The following is a 20,845-nucleotide window of genomic DNA, read 5'->3' on the forward strand; positions in this document are numbered from 1 at the left end:
TTCCAGCCTGGCCTTGGACTCCCTAAAACACCCAGGCAGTGTTTTTGCTTGTTTGTTTGTTTGGTTGGTTGGTTTTTATTTTTTTATTTTTTATTTTTTTGGTTTGTCACCTCCCTGGCTTTGGGAGCAGTTGGGCTGCAGTGGGGTGCCAAGATCTCCATCCCCATACTTTGCTGGGGGTTGGTGGGGGACTTTGGCAAGGAGCTAGCTCCTAAGCAAGGCAGGCTGGAACTATTTCTTCCTCCTTTCCTTCTCCACACCCCACCCCTGGCAGCAGAGGCTGGGAGGAGTGTTCAAAGGAGTCTGGCCCTTCTTTGACAGGGGGAGGCCTTACCAGCTGTTCCTGGTCTCTCATTAAACTCTTTCATGGCCTTTGGGTGGGTATGGGATGATGGACTGGGCTGCAGGGGAGAGGGTGGGCAGAGTGAACCGGATCTCAGAAGGCTGATGGGGGTTTCAGGTGCGACTGATAGGTAGGCCTAGTAGGGGGTAGGTAGGTAGGTGAATTCCCCCTTGGAATCATACCTCTCAAATAATACCTCCCCACCCCAGCCAGGATTGGAGGTGGGGGGAGGGAGGAGGAAAAGAGAACCAGGGAAGCACCCCTCTCCAGTCCTGAGGGTCCCCACCCACTCGCTCAGCGCCCTCCCTCTCTCCCTCCCTGCCCAGGAGAGAGCTGCGAGGACAAGAGCCCGCCAGGCCCAGCATCCAAGCGGGTACGCACGGCATACACCAGCGCGCAGCTGGTGGAATTGGAAAAGGAATTCCACTTCAATCGCTACTTGTGCCGGCCGCGCCGCGTGGAGATGGCCAACCTACTGAATCTCACGGAACGCCAGATCAAGATCTGGTTCCAGAACCGGCGCATGAAGTACAAGAAGGACCAGAAGGCCAAGGGCATCCTGCACTCGCCGGCTGGCCAGTCACCTGAGCGCAGCCCACCGCTCGGCGGCGCCGCTGGCCACGTGGCCTACTCCGGCCAGCTGCCGCCAGTGCCCGGCCTGGCCTACGACGCGCCCTCGCCGCCTGCTTTCGCCAAATCACAGCCCAATATGTACGGCCTGGCCGCCTACACGGCGCCGCTCAGCAGCTGCCTGCCACAACAGAAGCGCTACGCGGCGCCGGAGTTCGAGCCTCATCCCATGGCGAGCAACGGCGGCGGCTTTGCCAGCGCCAACCTGCAGGGCAGCCCGGTGTACGTGGGCGGCAACTTCGTCGAGTCCATGGCGCCCGCGTCCGGGCCTGTCTTCAACCTGGGCCACCTCTCGCACCCGTCGTCGGCAAGTGTGGACTACAGTTGCGCCGCGCAGATTCCAGGCAACCATCACCATGGACCGTGCGACCCTCATCCCACCTACACAGATCTTTCCGCCCACCACTCGTCTCAGGGACGACTGCCAGAGGCTCCCAAACTGACGCATCTGTAGCGGCCGCCGCCGGCCTGAACTCGCGGCGCAATTACCTCTCTTGCTGTAGTGGTGGGGTGGCGGGCGGGACCCGCGGGGCAGTTCGGGAACCCCCTTCCCTGCTCTTGCCCTGCCTCCGCCTCCCGGGTCTCAGGCCTCCAGCAGTGGAGGCGCAGGCGACCGAGCCTCCCCTGCATGGACGTCTTCCTTTGGGTGACTCGCCATAAATCAGCCGCAAGGATCCTTCCCTGTAAACCTGACAGTGCCACATACTGCGGACCGAGGGACTCTAATCTGGTAATGGTGTCCCAAAGGTAAGTCTGAGACCCATCGGCGGCGCGCCCTACAGAGGGACCAGAGCTTGGAGAGTCTTGGGCCTGGCCCACGTCTAGCTTAGTTTCGGAGATCTTAATTTATATTCTCCTTCCTGTCCTGTAAGGATTGCATCGGACTAAACTATCTGTATTTATTATTTGAAGCGAGTCATTTCGTTTCCCTGATTATTTATCCTTGTCTGAATGTATTTATGTGTATATTTGTAGATTTCTCCAGCCGATCTTAGAAATTCGCTTCCAGGCCGTGGGGGCCACATTTTACCTCCTTAGTCCCCTTTGGTCTGAACTAGTTGAGAGAGTAGTTTTGAACAGTCGTAACCGTGGCTGGTGTTTGTAGTTGATGTAAAGCATTAAGACCGCAAACTGTCCTTCATGGGTAGAGTCAGGAAGCCCGGTGGCGTGGCACAACACACGTTGGTCATTTCTCAAAAAACACAGCCCTCACCACAGCTTATTGATTTCAAATTGTCTGGTACTATTGAAACAAATATTTAGAATAAAAAAATTTCTCAGTCGGAAGTGTATCTGTGTTAATCACGCACACTTGCAAGCAGATCACTATGCCTTTATCTCGCACAATCCCTATGGAAGGCCCCAAAACAGACTGACACTTTGAAAAAATTACTTTATTTATTTGGAGTCTAGTGCATAAATTGGTTCTGGGGATACTTGATTACTTTCCAGCTATTGAAATTAGGGGAGGGGGAAATGAGGATGCAAACCTAAAAAGGTTCTGGGCAGGATGATTTGGACAGGGCTTTTTGAAAGCAGCGCCTGCTTTGCTGTTTTTACTGCCCTCTTTCTAGACACAATTGACTTTTACACTGGGGAGGCCAGAGCTCACTTTTCTGCATTAAGTAACAAAAAATAAACTTTGAAAGAAAACTGACAATCAAAGAAAAAACACAAGAGAAGTTGTAAGAAAAATTGAGCTATGAAAAAGCTAAGGTGTAGAAAAAGAAACCATCATTTGGAGACGCGCACCTAAGCTTTTTCTCTAGGAAATGCTGTCATGAATTCTTCCTTTGTAGTGATCATTAGTTCATTTCTAAAGAAAACAAGCATTCCCCATGACGTAAAGTAATAAAAGTTTCATTAATGAAACATAATAAATATAAACACCTTGTTTACTCCTGTTACTTTGTACAAAATGGGCAAAAATGTCTTCAAGGATTTATAACCATTTTGTAAATAATGTGGCTTCTGCTAGGGGTGGACAACTTCCCTGCTTCTATGGGAGGGGCCACTTAGAAAACGCCTTCTGATAAGGTTCAATTCTTTTGTATTTCAGCAAAGTCAGCCCACGCATCTCTATTTGGTTTGACAAATAATGCAACTCCTACTACATCCCCGATGACACAAGGTGAAATTCCTATTGTGTGGAAATAATTTAACTTCTAATCTTCTGGTGGAACAACAATCGTTTCTATTTGGATGTTTGTATTTCACTAAGTAATGATGGCTCAAAATAATATTTAGTTTCCTTGTTCCTTTGTGCTGTTTTTAAAATGGCATGTTAGATTTGAGGGTGGGCGGGGATATCCTTTTGCTAAATTTCACTCTATCTGAGCAGGTTTAAAATATATATGTTGTAGAAGTGTATCAACAGAATAAATGACTTCAATCGAAGGCATATTTTACCCACTTTCAAGGCTTAACATTGTTTTCTATGAAATTTGCATCCATAGGCAGAATTTCTAATTGTCTTGTAAGAATTTATTTTTTAAGCAATTAGCGAAATCAAAGAAGAGCTCACTGCCTTGCAGGGATTACAACCACCTTTCTTAACTGGCTAAATATTAAATAGTTGAATTGTCAGGCTGCTTAGATTCAGCCCGATTTTCCCTCATCTCCTCTTCCTACCATAAATAATAATAAAAATACATAATGTATCATGGCTCCAGGCGTTTTCCAGCACAGTGTGTTACCGCAGGAGTATCTGCTGAGTCTGCGGGTGTCTGCAAAGCCCCAAGTGTCATTTGCGGCTTAGGGTTTCATGGATTAGACTTTAAACGGTGTCTAGCCCGGCTGACATCAGCTTCCTCTCACACTCAGGCTCCAAGGAAGTGTGGGATCGGGGGCTTCCTCTCCGGGCAGCCGCAGCCTTCCCTGATGCCCTCCTCTCGAGTGGGGTGAGGGCTTGGACCAAATCTGCCACCTTCTCTCACCTTTGGAGGTTCCCGAGACTTCTAAGAATGGCTCGGATCTGTTCCTGTCATTGGCGTGAGACTTATCTGAGGGGCGTGGGTGGGGGTGGGCGGCGAGCCGTGGGAGGGCTCGTTTCCGCGCGGCTGCCAGCCCAGGAGAAAGTTGGGGCCCGCGGCACAGCCATTTAAAACTTCATAAATTATAAACAAGCCGCCTTGGCCTTCGCTATAAATTCCGCTCCTTTTGAGCCTGCAATTAGTGTTAGAAAGCACCCGAGTCTAAACACAACCAAACGCCCTCTGAAGGGCCCAACTGCCTGAGGTTGCAAACCTTTATTTCCCAGTGCCACCCCCTCTGCGACTGAGGTTTGCACACACAGTCGCCTCCTCCCCCGCCACCGCCGGCGGTACACACTGGGCTGGGTTCCCGCTCTGCAAGGGAAGGTCACAATAGCTGCTCTATCGGCTGTGGAGGCGCCTGCCACCTCCCTTCCGAGTCTCAGAAGCAGAAAAACAAGAGAATGGGGGAGGGGAAGCCCCAGCAACAGCGCCCTTTGCGGGAGGCAACTTCCACCCTAGCCAGGGTCTCTCTCCCGGGACGGGTGCTCGCGGAGGGTTGGGGGGAGGGCAAAGGGAACGCACCAAGACCACCAGGCTGCTCCAGGCCTTGCCGTAGGGCGCTGGGTTGAGGGTGCCCGGAGCAGCCGCGCCATTGTGTGCCAGGTTTTCCCACGGGTTCCGTGATGGGGGAGGCCATATAAAGGGAGATCGGGGCCGGGCTTCTCCGGCATTGGTCTCTGGGAGGGTCTACCTCGTTTGCCCAAGGGGAAGAAATGGCTCTGTCTCAGGCCTTAGCTAGCTCTGCTTTTTTCCTATAGAGACCACTCTGGGGAAGGTGGGGATCAGGGAGATTGTGGGTCCTCCCGGGGTCTGAAGAAAGGCATCAGGGCAGGATCTCAGGCCCATGGGTGACGGGTGGCAGTCGTCTGGACATTCTTGGTGGTTCTGTCCAGGCAATCAAATGTGAATTAAGGCAGGAGAGCTGTGAGGCAGCCAGAATGGCCAGCTGCAAAACAGGAGGTGGGGGTGGGGAAGGAGATGCAGACAGTGAGAGCTTTCCCTGCAACCAAGAAAAACCCAGGATCCCGCCAGGAGTTGAAGTGCTGAGACCCAGCTGAACTAGCCAGGGAGAATAGGGAAGTGGCAGCAGCAAGGCCTGGAGAGTAGTCCTGGCCACTGGTAAGCAGGTCAGAAAGGGCAATTAAGTACATATTCTGCCTCCTGGCTTTCAGATCTGTACCTCATCCAGGGACCTGACAGAGAAAAATCTGCCTCTGATGGAATCATTAAGTTAACCATCCATTTGTACCATTTCTTTGTACAGGCTTTCAAATGAGAGAGAGGAGAGAATATAGGAGGAGAATGTTTCCCCTTGGTTCAGCCCCAAGCTCCCTATCAGAGACACATCAGCCAAATTAGTTTCTGAGGCTCCAGAGGCTGCTAACCTTGCTGAACAAGATTTTTCGAATTTCTGTGTGTTAGGAGTATTAAAAGATAGTGATTACCTATACTAGCAGCCTTTGTCCCTTTTCCCTTCCCTAGTCTGTACCAGCCCACTGGCCCTTGAGTGAAGTGCGCATCTTCTCAGCCTGAGGACTTGGGAGCTCAGGCTGTCCATCTGTTGAGGTTTTTCATTAGGGAGACTAAAGAGGATGTGTGTGGGTGTGTGTTTGAATAACAAAGAAGTAACCCTTCATTCTAATAAAAAGTGTTCCTCTGCTTGACCTGGGGGAGCCAGAAGCTTGTTTATACCTTCAGTATTGGAGGGACAGTCACAGGCCTGTTTTGACCTTTTCCTGAGAATTAGCTGAAACTTCCCTCTGAAGTCAAGTAGTGAATCTGTTACAGGTCTAAGGAAGGTCCTCTTCATCTGGGAGTTCTTGGCATTACTTTGGTCCTTCTTTCAGAAACTGAAAGAAAAGAATAGGAAGAACAGAAGTTTGTGAGCAGGCAGGAAGGGACATGGACGACCCCAGTCTTCACAGGCCTATGGCCTGATCACTTCAAGGCACTGCAACTTCCCAGAGAGAGTATATATGTAGGGCTTGGGTGAGTGGCCCTATTCCTAGACACTTTGGGAACAGGGAGCTGAGACTGGGTTGTCACTAGCTAAGCCCGTATTACTATCTTTGAGGGCTGGTTCTTAGATCTCTCTTGCAGAAGGCCTGGATAGGAAGGAGAAAGATTGGGTATATTGGGAGGCTGAGACAGGAGAATCATTTGTACCTGGGAGGCAAGGTTGCAGTGAGCTGAGATCACACCATTGCACTCCAGCCTGGGCAACAAGAGTGAAACTCTATCTCAAAAAAAAAAAAAAAAAAAATTGGGTACATATTCTGCACTTTCTGCACTGGTGATGCTGGAGAAGAAGGATAGTGAATGATGAGTATCATCACAGAGGACGAAATCTTAGTTCTCATGTTCCCTTGTTTTCCACTCCAGCTACAAATGCCCTTATCTTTGGAGTCCAAGGTTAGGAACAAATGCACTTAAGTACCTGGCCTAAAGCCTATTCCTAAAAACTTCCCTCAGGTTTCACACCTACCTTGGCAAGTTGGAAAGTGCAAAGACAACATAAGGGCCCATTTTCAGGCCAGGTCCAGCATGAAACAGAGTGAACAAAATTATTTCCACACATGAGGGAAAAGCCAAGGCAGATGAATATCCAATCATTTGCAGTAGCAGAGGCAGGTGAAGGGCCCCCAGATCTGTAAGGCAGGAGTTACTGCATGAGTCTTCCTGTCCTAGATCTTGGGCAAAATGTCCTGATTGGTTCCTGGATTATTTTAAGGAAAGACTATCTGGAGAATCATAAAAGCTGTGTTTTAACGTTAGTAAGGGCCAGAAGAATTTAAATCCTAATTTAAACCAGAATACATGGAGAGTTCTGGTACAGAGTGTTTTTACCTGGGAAGCAGGGCTCAAAACCAGGCCAGGAGGGCTTGTTGGGCCAGGAATGTGCGTGGTTGGTGAGAAGGCTGGTAGAATGCCTTTTGATGGCTCCATTGTTTACAGCGCTGCCCTACAAATACCATACCCCTCTCCACCTCCTCTGCAAGGGCCGAGCCGAAGAGTAGGTCTGGTGAGTTGAGCTCTAGGGAGCTGGTACCATCTTCCCTCAACCCCCCTCGGTTACCCCTTGGGGCAGCAACGATGCCATCCCAGCCCCTTCCAGAGAACACACAAAGGAAGCCCCACCCGTCCTTGGACCTGAGGACACGCTGGGGAGGGGGTTGGCGTGGACCCCTTTTCAGGGCGCCCCGGGCCCCGGCGGGGAACAATAGCCGCCGCCTCTTGGGCGGTCTGGCGGGCGCGCGGCACAAAGGTCCGCGCCGCCATGTGACGCGCGCGCTCGCTCCGCGCTCTCCGCGCCTCCGCAAGCGGCCAGGCTGCGGAAGGGGTGGGCGGGTGCTCCTGATCCACCTGGAGCACTTTTGCAAAGACAGACGGTGAGTTAATCACCCTACCGGCTGGCGGCCGCGTCCCCTCTCGCCCGCGAGGAGGACTGGAGAAGGGGCTGGGGTGGAGGATTTCTCTGTGTGTGTCTAGGGCGGGGGGCGGGAGAGGTTAGTTCTATTAAGAGTTCATCAATCACCCGGTGTGCACTCTTCGCTCGACAGCGGTTCCTCCTACTTCAGAGCATGTCTGGGCCAGCTGGGATCCGACCAGCAACCGCAGCGGAGGAGAGGCAGGCGCGCAGGCTGAGCGCTAACTGAAGGCGCGACCTGAGCCCGGGGCCTGCTGGGGAGCTGCGCAGCCGGGACAGTGGTCCACAGCGCAAGGCCTGGGCACAGGGCCCGCCGTCACCGCCTCACGTTGGGGGCCAGCACTGCCACCTGCCAGCCCTGCCGCCTGCCCTCGGACTTCCCAGGGAGCCCAGGGCCCTCCCAACGCGCTTGCACCTACATCCGTCCCTGACCTACAGTGACCCTGCATTCCCCGCCCCCTGCCACACCTCCTGCGTGCCCGAGTGTCACCCTTAAATACCGCTCTACACCTAGAGAGGAACGAATCCACCTCAGAAGGCAGGGCAAGACTAATTTCAATGGGTCAGAAGGTTCTCGCAGGCACTGTTTTATTTAAGAGTGCCTATTTACTGGCAGGAGTATTTGTGTGGGAGGAGGTAGGCTAAGACTGCTGTTGAACTTGAAGCTAAACTTGAATGCCATTTAACATAACAATAAAAATATACTTAAAACAGCAATCACAATGATATGACTCACCTCTCCTTTCCAGTGTGGAGGAAACACTCCAGTATTTTTACCTCCATTCTTTCCGGCTTATTTTAAGAACACCCTAAAGGGATAGACAGCAAGTTTCTGAGGGTAGTCACTAGGATTAGAGCTGTTTACAGCAGGAAGGTTTGGTGGAGTTAGTGGTGGAGCACTTTTATAACCCTTCTGGAGTGGTCATACTGTTCTCTTTGTAAATCCTAACAAAGTTCCAGCCTAGTTCCCCTTTTACCCTTTTTTGCTTGGGGACATCAGCTGAAATGTTTCTGAAGTTACTAAATGTGTTACCTCAGCCCACAGGAAAGAGTCCCTGAAGGACAGAAAGCCTTAGCTTTGCCCTCTCTTCCTTCAGGCTTCTCTCCCTTCATCCTCTTGGGTGGAAAATTAACTTGCTTGGAAAAATGTTCTATCATCTTGCTTCAGATAGATACAAGATGAAGTATTAAGCCTCACACAGTGTCCTGAACTCACTGAGCAATGAAACTACTGGTCCTGCTGTCCTTGGTTCAGTCTGTTTCTCCTCCTTGCCTTTCACCAATTCCTAGTAAACAGCTCCTATGCACACTGTGCTGGGCTCTGGGATACAAAGACGAGTCACTGATGGTGTGTGCCCTTCAATCTAGTAGGGAAGAGAAATAATCCTAAAACAATATGACAGGTGCTATAACAGAGGTGTGGTCAAAATGTTCCTCTAATAAAAAAGGAGCCACTAATAGTACTACAATGTCAAAAAAACAGTTTCAGAGGAGGTGAATTCAGGCTCCTGAAGCATAAGCGTTTTTCAGGTCAAGAAGGGAAGGCCATACCAGGTAGAGAGGACAACTCATGCAAAAGGAAAGAAGGAGGAAAAAGCAAAGTCTGGACTCGGAACAAGGAGAGTACTTTGGAGTGTGGTCATCCTGGCTAAAAAGAGAGGTTGCACAGGGCTCATGTGAAGGAGTCTGGACGTACTCTGTAGAGAGTGGGGAGCCACTGCAGGTTTTAAGCTGGGATGTGAAGTTATGTATTTTGAAGCTAGCTCAGGGATGCTGTGTCTGATTAGAGAAAGGAGAGGTAGGAGGCAAGAAGAACAAAATAGGAAGCGACTGCAACAACACAGCAGATACATGAACTAAAGTAACAAGACTGAAGAGAAAAGACATTTAGAGGTAGAATTCACAGGGCTTAGTGATCAACTGGATGAGTAAAAGAGGAGTTGTGGATGGTAACCTCTAGATTTGAAGGACTGAGTCACGTCATTCCCTAAAATGAATAGAGGAGGAAGAAGAGAAGGCTTTGCAAGGAATCTATTGAGTTCAGTTGCAGTCTACATTGTATTTTCTGCTTTGCTACTGATATACTGTGTGGCCCTAAGCAACCCACTTAATCTTTCTGGACTTCAGTTTCACCAGTGAAAGAGTCAATAAAGATATCTACCTCATAGGTTTATCATTAGAGTTGTATGGGAATGTGTGTTAGGTATTGGTATCTTCACCAGGTCCAAGTGAGTGTTCTATATAAAGCTAAAACCTAGGAAAAACACACCTGCACTCACACCGTGCTGATGAATACTTAGATCCTGGGTGTCAAGTGAGAAATGTCTTAGAGAAACTAAAAACAACAACATCCTACTGCTTCCTAGATATTGAATCCAAGCTAATGTTTAGGACTAGGTCAGATCAAATTGCTAATCAGAGCCTTCTCCTTCAAGAGCAGTATTCGCTGGATGATTCATGCAGAAATGTGTTATTGGTATCAAACCACTAAAGAAGAGGTCTTTTAGCAGATGTCAGAAAGCTTCCATGCTTTTATTTTTTTTTTTTCTTTAAATATCATGTGTCTTTCAGGGAATGCTTGAAGCCACCTACTCTTTTCTGAACCTCCTTGAGCCCTGTGTGGAATGGTGTAGTATAGGGAAGAGTGTTGAACATCTGACTTTGGCCATTTACACTGGGCATGATTACAGCAAGTTGTTTATCTTTTCTATGTTAGTATTATCATTTGTAATACAGAATTATGAAAGGCTCAAGATAAGGAAGAGAGATATTTTGGGAGATGTTATAAGGATAAGTAAAAGGTATTATTTTTCACTTATCAGATTGGCAACATAAAAACTTCAACATCCCATTGACTCGGCAAAGGCATAAGGAGACAGGAACTCTCATATATTGCTGATAGAGGTGTAAATTAATTTATTTCTGTGGAGAAATGTATTAAAACTGACAGTGCACATACCTTTTGACTAAATCATTTCACTTCTACAAATTTTTCTAATAGGTAAAAGCTTGACCATGTGTTTGTAATAGCAAAAGGTTGAAAACAAGCTATATGCCCATCGATAGGGAATGGCTAAATGCACTGTGGCAGGTGTATATAGTAGAACAGTATGAAGTTATAAAAGTAAACCAGGGCCAGATGCTGGGGCTCACATCTGTAATCCCAGCACTTCGGGAAGCCAAGGCTGGCAGATCACTCAAGCCCAGGAGTTCGAGACCAGCCTGGTTTTGTAGAGATGAAACCTTATCTCTACAAAAAATACAAAAATTAGCTGGACATGCTTGTGCATGCCTGTAATCTCAGCTACTCAGAAGGGTGAGGTGGGGAGGATGACCTGAGCCCCGAGAAAGTTGAGGCTGCAGGGAGCCATGATTGCACCACTGTACTCCAGCCTCAGTGACACAGTCAGACCCTGTCTCAAACAACAACAACAACAACAACAAATCCAGGAAGTTATGTGTGGATATATATGGAATGGTATGAAAGATACAATGGGGGGAAAGCATGGTGCAAAAAAGTCTGCCTAGCATGCTACCATTTGTGTAAAAATCTGTGGAGTACACACATACACACATAAAAATGATGCTAGTAAAAAGTGTCTCTGGAAAGATATACAAGTTGGTTGCTTATGTGAAGGGTAACTAGGTAGCTGGGAACAAGAGTGGGAGGAGGACTTTTCACTGTATACCCCTTTGTACCCTTTGAATCTTGAAGCAGGCACATTTAAATTTATTACCCTTTCGAAAAAATAAAAGAGGCCGGGCACAATGGCTCTTGCCTATAATCCCAGCACTCTGGGAGGCTGAGGCAAGTGGATCACCTGAGGTCAGGAGTTCGAGACCAGCCTGGCCAACATGGTAAAACCCCATCTCTACTAAAAATACAAAACTCAGGTGGGTGTGGTGGTGCGCATCTGTAGTCCCAGCTACATAGAGGCTGAGGCAGGAGAATCGCTTGAACCCAGGGGGTGGAGGTTGCAGTGAGCCAAGATCACGCCACTGCCCTCCAGCCTGGGCAACAGAGCAAGACTCTGTCTCCTAAAAATTAAAAATAATAATAATAATAATAAAGGAACAGAGCAGAGGATGGGGGTAGGGAGAAGATCAGGAAAAATAACTAATGGGTACTAGGCTTAATACCTGAGTGATGAAATAATCTGTACAACAAACCCTCATGACACATGTTTATCTATGTAACAAACCTGCACATGTACCCCTGAACTTAAAATAAAAGTTACAAAACAAAACAATGCCATTAAAAAGAAATGGAACTCACCTTGAGTAAAATAATAAAGGAACAACAACAACAACAAATGGTTAGTACAAGTAACCTGGGTGTGCCTGTGTGTGTTCATATGTGTCCTTATTTATACTTGTTCTATCCAGCAAAATTAATCTTGGGATACCTGTTGTTTTGTTCCCCTGGGGCCCTGATGCTGATCTACTTCAATGATAATAAGGGGATTCTTTACTCTTGCTTGGTGGTGGGGTCCCAGGTCTGTCTCTACCCTCTCTTCTAGGAGGACTCAATATGAGGCTACAGAAGTCTGGCAGAACAGCAGGCTTCTCAGAGCCACTGACTGTGGGGCCTCTCGGAAATGAGTGCACCTCCTTGAACGCTGCTCTGCTTGCTTGGGATCAAGGCCTGCCACAATGCCAAGGAGTGGCTACTATACCTCTTCCTCTTTGCCGACTGTGAAGAGGCAATAGACTGTGGAAAGTCATGAGACCCAAGGTGGTTCCATTTTTTGCAGGATGGCTTTTAACCTCTTTTAACCTCTGAGTAAAGTGACTTCCTCTCTAAAATTAGGGGTTTGATGTAGCTTATCTGGAAGGTGTTTTCTAGCTTTGACATCTTAGGCTGTGAAAGGTCAGCCTTTAGCCAGGGATAGAGTTATCGCTTAGGCTAAGGGACATTTGGCCCCCTCTGGATCCCTGGGACTCAAAGGCATATTCCAGACAATTTGAGAGACGGAAGAAAAAAAAAGGCTGAGTCCTCTCTCTTCAGATGCCCATTCTCACTCCTTCCTTCTTCCCATTGCCTCAGAACCACTCTAAATTTTCTCTGAAGAGACTGGGAGACACAAATCTCTTTCTCTTCCAACACCCCTGGCATAATCAAAGCCAAGGTAGGGAAGCGGCAAGAAGCAGAAGTGAGCCCAGTCTCTGCAAAGCACGAATTGGTCAGCAAAACTTGGGAAACTTCCAACTGACCACTTCTTAAGGATATGTTCTAGAACTTCAGCCCAAGTAGACTTAAGTTTTACCTTGACATTGACCTCTACAACCCAACAAACCTCTGGATACTTTTTAGGTATACTCATGTACCAGCTAGCCATGACCTCTCATCATTCATGGTCCCTCCCACAGGAACATCTCCTTTATTCCCACCCTGCCCCCTCCCACCCCAACTCCTACAGCATAATTTTTCAAAGTGTGGTTCCAAAAAATCTTGCCTTAGGATCATCATCACAAAAAAAAAAAAAAAAAAAAAAAAAAAAGGATTCCTAGGCCAGGCACAGTGGCTTATGCCTGCAATCCTCGCACTTTGGGAGGCTGAGGTGGGTGAATCACTTGAGCCCAAGAGTTCAAGACCAGCCTGGCCAACATGGCAAGACTTCATCTCTACAAAAAAATTAAAAATTAAAAAAACATTTCGGAGTCAGACTATTAAGTAAAAGTCTCTGGGGGTGACCCAAGAAACCTGAACTTTTAAACAAGATTCTATGGTGATTTCTACCCACCTGATGTGGTTTTGGGAGGCAACAATCTAAAGATATCCTTCAGCCAGTATTAGTCATGGTAAAGACACACCATTCTGTCCCCTCTGCTTATGTCCAACAAACACTTTTGAATGCCTCCATATGTCAGTCACTGGCTTGACCAGTGAGCCTTTCATTCACAAAATTCTCAGGGAAAGGCACAACACTTTAAATGGTTTTCCTCAGGGAAGGTCACATTGTCAGATTTCCAAAAGGTTTAGAATTCTTGTCCTTAGGACTCCTTTGCATCCCTACCTCCATCCTAGGCTGACTGAGGGATGCTACAGAGAACTGCATCTTAATCTGCACTTTCTCTTAATGTGGCTTAAGAAAAAAAAGACACCCACTCCTTTTTACCCCAACAAACAAGATTTTCTGTGACTTGGGGTTAGGAAGCCAAGAGTTTCAAAGTGGTCAAGTGCCTCCAAGCAGTAACATAGTGGGAATTGTCTAGAGGGCTTACCTGGAGCTTCTTGAAAACAACTTCAAATACACAGAAGTAATCCCTGTACTTTGGGAGGCTGAGGTGAGTAGATGACTTGAGGTCAGGAGTTCGAGACCAGCCTGGCCAACATGGCAAAACCCTGTCTCTACTAAGAATATAAAAATTAGCCGGGTGTGGTGGCGTGCGCCTATAGTCCCAGCAACTCGGGAGGCTGAGGCACAACAATCGCTTGAACCCAGGAGGCGGAGGTTGCAGTGAGCCAGTATCGTGTCACTGCACTCCAGCCTGGGTGACAAATCGAGACTCCATCTCAAAAATAAAATAAAATAAACACACAGAAAACCAGACTGCCACCCTCTATCACTTCTGTCTGCAGAAAAGAGGCTAGTTATTAGAAAGGGAGAGAAAGGTAGTCATGAAAGGGATAGGGAGTGCGTAGGGGGTGGCTGCTGTGGTGAGTAGGATGGGAGAGATTTCAAAGCATTCCGACATCAAACACAAGCTGGTAGTCAGGCCCCTCTGCTGTCACCTCCTGTGGAGAACTCAGCACCAGGACCCAGCAGGGCAAGTGACCCTGGGGAATTCATGGCTTGACAAGTAATAAAATTAGTAAGACATTTCTCCCATACTTTGTGAACATCTAAGAGACAAACTTTAATGTTACTCAAAATATGCTATATTCACATCTTTCTACATTTCCCCAATAATATCTTCCAACTTCTCCTTAGATAATTATACATTAAGATTCCTCTAGAGTAGATTTATAGTATAGCTAAAACCTGTGTCAGAAATGAATCTCTAGCTCCTTTGGTTTGAGAATGTCTTTTCCCTAGCCTAACTTTCTCCTAATAAAACGTCATTACATAGTAAATCCTTGTCAAACATCTGTTGAATTTGAGTATGAGATGACTAGAGTCTTGACTTCCAACCTGAGCAAGTCAAGAACAAGTCCAAGAATGAAGATGCCAACTCTAAGCCCCAAGGTGTGGGATATGCCAAGGATTTGGAGATTAAGGGAGTGGAGAGAAGCGTGAACAGAATATAGCTTTTTCTTTTTCTTTCTTTCTTTTTTTTTTTTTTTTTTTTTTTTTTTTTTTTTTTTTTTTTGAGACAGAGTCTTGCTCTGTCACCCAGGCTGGAGTTCAGTGGTGTGATCTCGGCTTACTGTAACCTCCACCTCCTGGGTTCAAGCGATTCTCCTGCCTCAGTCTCCCAAGTAGCTGGGACTACAGGCATGTGCCACTAATTTTTTATTTTTGTTTTTATTTTTTAGTAGAGATGGGGTTTCACCATGTTAGCCAGGCTGGTCTTGATCTCCTGACCTCGTGATCCACCCACCTCAGCCTCCCAATGTGCTGGGATTACAGGCGGGAACAACGGCGCCCGAACAGAATGTAGTTTTCTGCATGCGATTATCAGAGAAATGCTATTGGGTCTGAACAAATATTGAACACCTCTCCCTCGCTCTCACCCACGGTTGTGAAAACAAAACAAAACAGTATTTTTTAAAACTTCATTCTTTTTTAGGACACTTTCTTCCCTCGGAAAGGCTAAATCTCCAAAAATTTTACCTGATGGAGCTAGTGTGGATAGCTCATGGGTGCATCAAAGTCAAGGCCTAATTATATCAGGAAGGACCCACCCTTTGCCCCAAATGCCCAGCAGGAAAAACTTAGTCTTTGTTGCCATGAAAGCTGCCAGGACACCTAGGCAGCCTGATTTTTCTGGAACCTTAGAGAAAAGGCCCTTAATTTGAGGGGTTTTGGTCAGACTTGCCAGACAGTCAGGCTGACTTTTCTGCCCTAAACCCTGGGTTGCAGCTGGCTGGATGTCTTCCCCAAAGAGGTTTACAAAGCCATCCTACCTTCTTGATCCATGGGGCCTCTAGGCTTAGAAGATGTGATAGGATAAGTACCATTTGAGGGAACACTGTGAGAGCTGGGACATCTTGCAGGTAAAAACTGGCTATTAAAATCTAGTCAGAGGTGGAGGAGGGGGCATTGTGAACTCAGCAGCATCTTATTTGCTGTTACTTTTGCATAAATGGCACAGGAGAGCAGTGAAGAAACGTGTCTACTTTTATAGAGCTAGTGCTGAGGAGCTCTATCATTTTCTAACTGGGGTGCTAGGGAAGAACTTTTATTTTTCTCTTCTTAAAAATTATTTAGGCCGGGCGCGGTGGCTCAAGCCTGTAATCCCAGCACTTTGGGAGGCCGAGACGGGCGGATCACGAGGTCAGGAGATCGAGACCATGCTGGTTAACACGGTGAAACCCCGTCTCTACTAAAAAATACAAAAAATTAGCCGGGTGAGGTGGCGGGCGCCTGTAGTCCCAGCTACTCGGGGGGGCTGAGGCAGGAGAATGGCGTGAACCCGGGAGGCGGAGCTTGCAGTGAGCTGAGATCCGGCCACTGCACTCCAGCCTGGGTGACAGCGCGAGACTCCGTCTCAAAAAAAAAAAAAAAAAAAAAAATTATTTAGGGCCGGGTGCAGTGGCTCACGCCTGTAATCCCAGCACTTTGGGAGGCTGAGGCGGGTGGATCAGCAGGTCAAGAGATCAAAACCATTCTGGCTAACAGGGTGAAACCCTGTCTCTACTAAAAATTCAAAAAATTAGCCAGGCGTGGTGGTGGACGCCTGTAGTCCCAGCTACTCAGGAGACTGAGGCAGGAGAATGGTATGAACCGGGAAGGTGGAGCTTGCAGTGAGCCGAGATCACGCCACTGCACGAATAAATAAATAAATAAATAAATAAATAAATAAATAAATATTTACGACCTTTGTCATCTGACTGGCTATAGCACAAAACTGAAATAGCAAAATCAAGATTGAAGGGCTTGTTTCAGCCCAGGTATTCCATTTCCAATCAAACTCAAGAACTCCAGCAGTGCAGGAACCACAGATCTCTTTAACTTTGTGCTCATTCCTAGGCATCCACCCTCTACCGGCTCCCCTCAACCTGGGGACACCCCTCCCCTATCTTGCAGCAACTTCAGGTCCATCAGTAGTTCACATTTTGGTAGGGCTTTGTTTATCCACAAGTCCACAACCCTGGAAGGAACTGGCTTCCTGGGCTGTGATGGCTCCTATTCTAAAAACTTCCTCAGAGTGGAATTTTAGGCAACAGCTCAATCGCTCTTTTATGACAAGTGGATCAGTAAAACAATAATAAAACCTCGGTTACCATAACTTAGAGGCTGTAATAGATTGTTTTCAAGGGCACTTGATATAAGCTTTGAGTAGACTCTTTAGAGTCTTTATTCACACAGGGTTTTAGGAAACCACCATCTTTCATAACTACTGTGCGTAAACAACCTCTATTTATCTAATTTGTAATTTTCCTACAGTCCCCCAAAAAGGGAACATTAAAAGAAATACTATAGGAAATTGGAAAGTTTGTTAATGTAAAGCTGGTCTTTGTAACCTTTCTACTCTTCATTGCCTGTGCCAATTGCACTTTTATTTCCCGTCTCTCTACACTCAGTACACAAAACCATATTATCAAGGGAAAGACGTGAGCCCATTAACATCGTGAGCCCTCAAATTTCACTCGCAAGAGACGATGCAGCACTTATCTGATGGAGCAGAAGCTCTAATTGCTTCGAGGTACAAGTCCATCCAAACCTCTGAGATCTCACCCGTCCCCGGGAAGCCTTTGCGCCCTCCAGACAAGCTCCTCAGTGAAAGCAAGCGCCGCACGGGTGCCTGTGCCAGCCTCCCAGATAGGAGCACAAGGAGTGTTTCACCACGACTCTGGATTCTTTATTCCAACAACCCAGCCGGAGGGGAAAATCTGCTAAACTACCCCATAAGGCAGAAACTTTATCAAAACCTGGCACTACAACACTGGTCCTCATCACGCCGCCACAAATTGCGAGGGATAACAAAGCTGCAAAGTTACGTTAAGAGGAAGCCTAGTCAAAAAGTGAAAATTTTGTCCGGCACACGGCACTCAGCATAAAATGTAGTTCCATGAGTCATAGGAAAGGGGGAAGAAAGGAAAAAACCAAACATCTGCTCTAGGTTTAGAAGAGGGATAACATCAGTGCCAAGCAAACCGAAAGCGCAGAGGACTCAGAAGAGGGGAAGAGGAATAACTTTACCTGTCCTGGAGGTAGGCGAGGAGCAGTCTCCACCGCCCGAGAGTCACGCTCCCGTTTAACTTTTTCCACGCCGCGACGCCCATAGTCAGCCCCCGAGGGACTTGTCCCCCACGATCCAGAGCAGAAGCGGCTCGCGACCCTGCATCCCCTCACCCTCACCCAAGCGGCCAATCCTGCCTTTCTCCCCCCACCTCGCCCAATACCTGTCCAAGAGAAGGCATTCTGCACTCTCGCCCCGCCCTTGCCCAGGCAACCCCGGGTCGCGACGGCGCTCCTCAAGGCTCCGGGACGCTGGGCGGCGGCCCTGGGCTGCTTTGGCTAAGTTGGCTGCGGGGCAGGCGCGAGGAGCGGCGCGCCAGTCGGGACCCGGGCCGTGCGGGGAGGCCGCCCATTGGCCGGCCAGCGCCACGTGGCTGCCCCCGTCGGTATATTAGGCCACTATTTACCTCCGGCACACTCGCCATGGCTCGGCGAGGGCAGCTCGGGTAGAGAGGGCTGGCGGAGCGGCGCAGACGGCGGCGGTCCTGCCCAACCTCTGCCCGGCTCCGCACTCCGGCCCCGGCCTGCGCCCTCAGGAAGGTGGGGCCGGAACCATGAGCTCTTATCTGGAGTACGTGTCGTGCAGCAGCGGCGGCGGGGTCGGCGGCGACGTGCTCAGCTTGGCACCCAAGTTCTCCCGTTCCGACGTCCGGCCCGTGGCTCTGCAGCCCGCCTTCTCCCGGGGCAGCGGCGACGGCGCCTTTGTCAGCTGTCTGCCCCTGGCCGCCGCCCGACCCTCGCCTTCGCCCCCGGCCACCCCCGCGCGGCCGCCGGCACCGCCTCCGGCCGCGCCCCAGTACGCGCCGTGCACCCTGGAGGGGAGCTACGAACCGGGTGCGGCACCTGCCGCGGCAGGGGCGGGCACGGACTACGGCTTCCTGGGGCCCGGGCCCGCGTACGACTTCCCGGGCGTGCTGGGGCGGGCGGCAGACGACGGCGGGGCTCACGTCCACTACGCCACCTCGGCCGTCTTCTCGGGCGGCGGCTCATTCCTCCTCAGCGGCCAGGTGGATTACGCGGCCTTCGGCGAGCCCGGCCCCTTCCCGGCGTGTCTCAAAGAGCCAGCCGACGGCCACCCTGGTGCTTTCCAGACCGCATCCCCGGCCCCAGGCACCTACCCCAAGTCCGTCTCTCCCGCCTCCGGCCTCCCCGCCGCCTTCAGCACGTTCGAGTGGATGAAAGTGAAGAGGAACGCCTCTAAGAAAAGTAAGTCCGCGGGCTTGGATGGGGTCACCTGGGGTTGGGGACGGAGGCTCCCTCGCGGAAATGCGCTGGGAGCGTGGTGCCGCTGCCTCTCCAGACAGCGGTTTGGGTTTTGTGGAGAAGACGCGTTCCTGGGCGAATTCCATTGAGTCTGCCTCGAGTACTGACTCGGAAAATGTGCCAGGCATTGAGAAAATTTCAGGAAGGAGCTCTCCGTGAAATTTCCCCTGGCACAAACTGTGTTACTAGGAACCCAGGAGGGCTGCGCTGGGACTTTGATTCTAACTAGCTCCACTGCTCACCCACGTTCTGTCCCCGGCCTCTGGCCTGGCTGACGCCCTGTCTTTACGTTGCAGGCAAACTCGCCCAGTATGGGACCGCTAACCCGTCCAGCGCGATCCGCACGAATTTCAGCACCAAGCAACTGACAGAACTGGAAAAAGAGTTTCATTTCAATAAGTACTTAACTCGAGCCCGACGCATCGAGATAGCCAACTGCTTGCAACTGAATGACACGCAAGTCAAAATCTGGTTCCAGAACCGCAGGATGAAACAGAAGAAAAGGGAACGAGAAGGGCTTCTGGCCACGGCCATTCCTGTGGCTCCCCTCCAACTTCCCCTCTCTGGAACAACCCCCACCAAGTTTATCAAGAACCCCGGCAGCCCTTCTCAGTCCCAAGAGCCTTCGTGAGGCCGGGACTTGGGACCGAAAAACTGTGGCCTGCAGAAGTCCCAGGTCACCCCTACCCCTATCTAGACTTAGGAACTCAGTTTGGGATGGAGGTGGGAGAACAGAAATGAATAGGGGTTTCACTTGGGAAATGAAGTACTTTAGTTGGCTTCTGAATCCCAGACTATATGTCCAGATATTAATTGGCTGTCTTGTAAGCCACTTGTTTGGTTTTGATTTGTGTCTTATCAGGGAAAAGGTGCCCAGTTGCCAGCCCAGCTCTGCTGCTATCTTTGCCTCACTTAGTCATATGCAATTCTCGTTGCAGAGTGGCAGACCATTAGCTGCTGAGTTCTGTCAGCACTCTGATGTGCTCAGAAGAGCACCTGCCCAAAGTTTTTCTGGTTTTAATTTAAAGGACAAGGCTACATATATTCAGCTTTTTGAGATGACCAAAGCTAGTTAGGGTCTCCTTGATGTAGCTAAGCTGCTTCAATGATCTTCACATTTGCACTCCATTTTTTTTTTTCCTTTAAGAAGCGGTTTCTACCTCTCTATGTGCCTGAGTGATGATACAATCGCTGTTTAGTTACTAGATAAAGAAATCCACAGAGTGGGTAAAGAGTAGAATCTGAACTATATCTTGACAAATATTATCAAACTTGAATGTAAATATATACAGTATGTATATTTTTAAAAACGATTTGCTTGCAGTGACCTTGTAAGTGACATTTAATGTCATAGCATGTAAAGGGTTTTTTTTTTGTAATAAAAATTGTAGAATCTGCTGCTGTCTGCTTCTTACATTCTTTAATCATGATTCTCTTTCTTTAAAGTTGATTCAGTTTCCTGTATTTGAATTTTCTTGATTCTGCTATGAGAATTTGTTTATGTTGATAACTTTATTTATTTATTTATTTTGAGATGGAGTCTTGCTCTGTTGCCCAGGCTGGACTGCAGTGGAACAATCTTGGCTCACCACAACCTCTGCCTCCCAGGTTCAAGTGATTCTCCTGCCTCAGCCTCCCTAGTAGCTGGAATTACAGGCATAAGCCACCACGCGCAGCTAATTTTTTGTATTTTTTTTAGTAGAGATGGGGGTTTCACCATGTTGGCCAGGCTGGTCTCGAACTCCTGACCTCAGGTGATCCGCCCACCGCGGCCTCCCAAAGTGCTAGAATTACAAAC

At 48.7% G+C, this 20,845-nt stretch overlaps 2 protein-coding genes and 2 long non-coding RNA genes across 10 annotated transcripts in view; 3 read left to right on the forward strand and 1 right to left on the reverse strand.

Annotated features, from left to right (window-relative positions):
- The window catches only part of HOXD3 (homeobox D3), a 37,855-nt gene extending 34,471 nt beyond the window's left edge, over positions 1-3,384 (forward strand). For 4 of the 6 annotated variants that reach the window (XM_065525677.2, XM_074009496.1, XM_015432385.4 and 1 more), the window contains one exon: positions 670-3,384. In XM_065525677.2, coding sequence (XP_065381749.1) covers positions 670-1,427 — 758 coding nt within the window. In that variant the 3' untranslated portion in view covers positions 1,428-3,384. The remainder of the gene's footprint in view (positions 1-669) is intronic. The other 2 variants (XM_074009495.1, XM_065525676.2) reach the window with 1 other exon arrangement.
- On the reverse strand, positions 2,353-18,318 carry LOC135966557 (uncharacterized). Of its 2 annotated transcripts, none has more exons than XR_012421250.1 (3): positions 18,192-18,318; positions 5,701-5,858; positions 2,353-4,954 (listed from the first exon to the last, which is right to left on the reverse strand). It is a non-coding gene; the product is annotated as an uncharacterized lncRNA (long non-coding RNA). The 2 variants fall into 2 exon arrangements; XR_012421249.1 differs by lacking the exon at positions 18,192-18,318 and adding an exon at positions 17,949-18,087.
- On the forward strand, positions 7,297-8,148 carry LOC135966558 (uncharacterized). Its single transcript, XR_010579936.1, has 2 exons — positions 7,297-7,397; positions 7,569-8,148. It is a non-coding gene; the product is annotated as an uncharacterized lncRNA (long non-coding RNA).
- On the forward strand, positions 18,205-20,445 carry HOXD1 (homeobox D1). The gene is made up of 2 exons (XM_005573553.5): positions 18,205-18,990; positions 19,344-20,445. Exons 1-2 carry the CDS (start codon positions 18,339-18,341, stop codon positions 19,676-19,678), a joined length of 987 nt encoding a protein of 328 aa, XP_005573610.4. The 5' UTR covers positions 18,205-18,338; the 3' UTR covers positions 19,679-20,445.
- Positions 20,446-20,845: the final 400 nt, after the last annotated feature.

The sequence above is a fragment of the Macaca fascicularis genome, chromosome 12, assembly GCF_037993035.2.
Source record: "Macaca fascicularis isolate 582-1 chromosome 12, T2T-MFA8v1.1".
In the NCBI taxonomy this organism is placed as follows: domain Eukaryota; kingdom Metazoa; phylum Chordata; class Mammalia; order Primates; family Cercopithecidae; genus Macaca; species Macaca fascicularis.

Coding starts and splice junctions, on each gene's coding strand:
- HOXD1 (XM_005573553.5), top strand. CDS start 18,339: ATGAGCTCTTATCTGGAGTACGTGTCGTGCAGCAGCGGCGGCGGGGTC. Junction 18,991..19,343: donor GAGGAACGCCTCTAAGAAAA/GTAAGTCCGCGG, acceptor TTTACGTTGCAG/GCAAACTCGCCCAGTATGGG.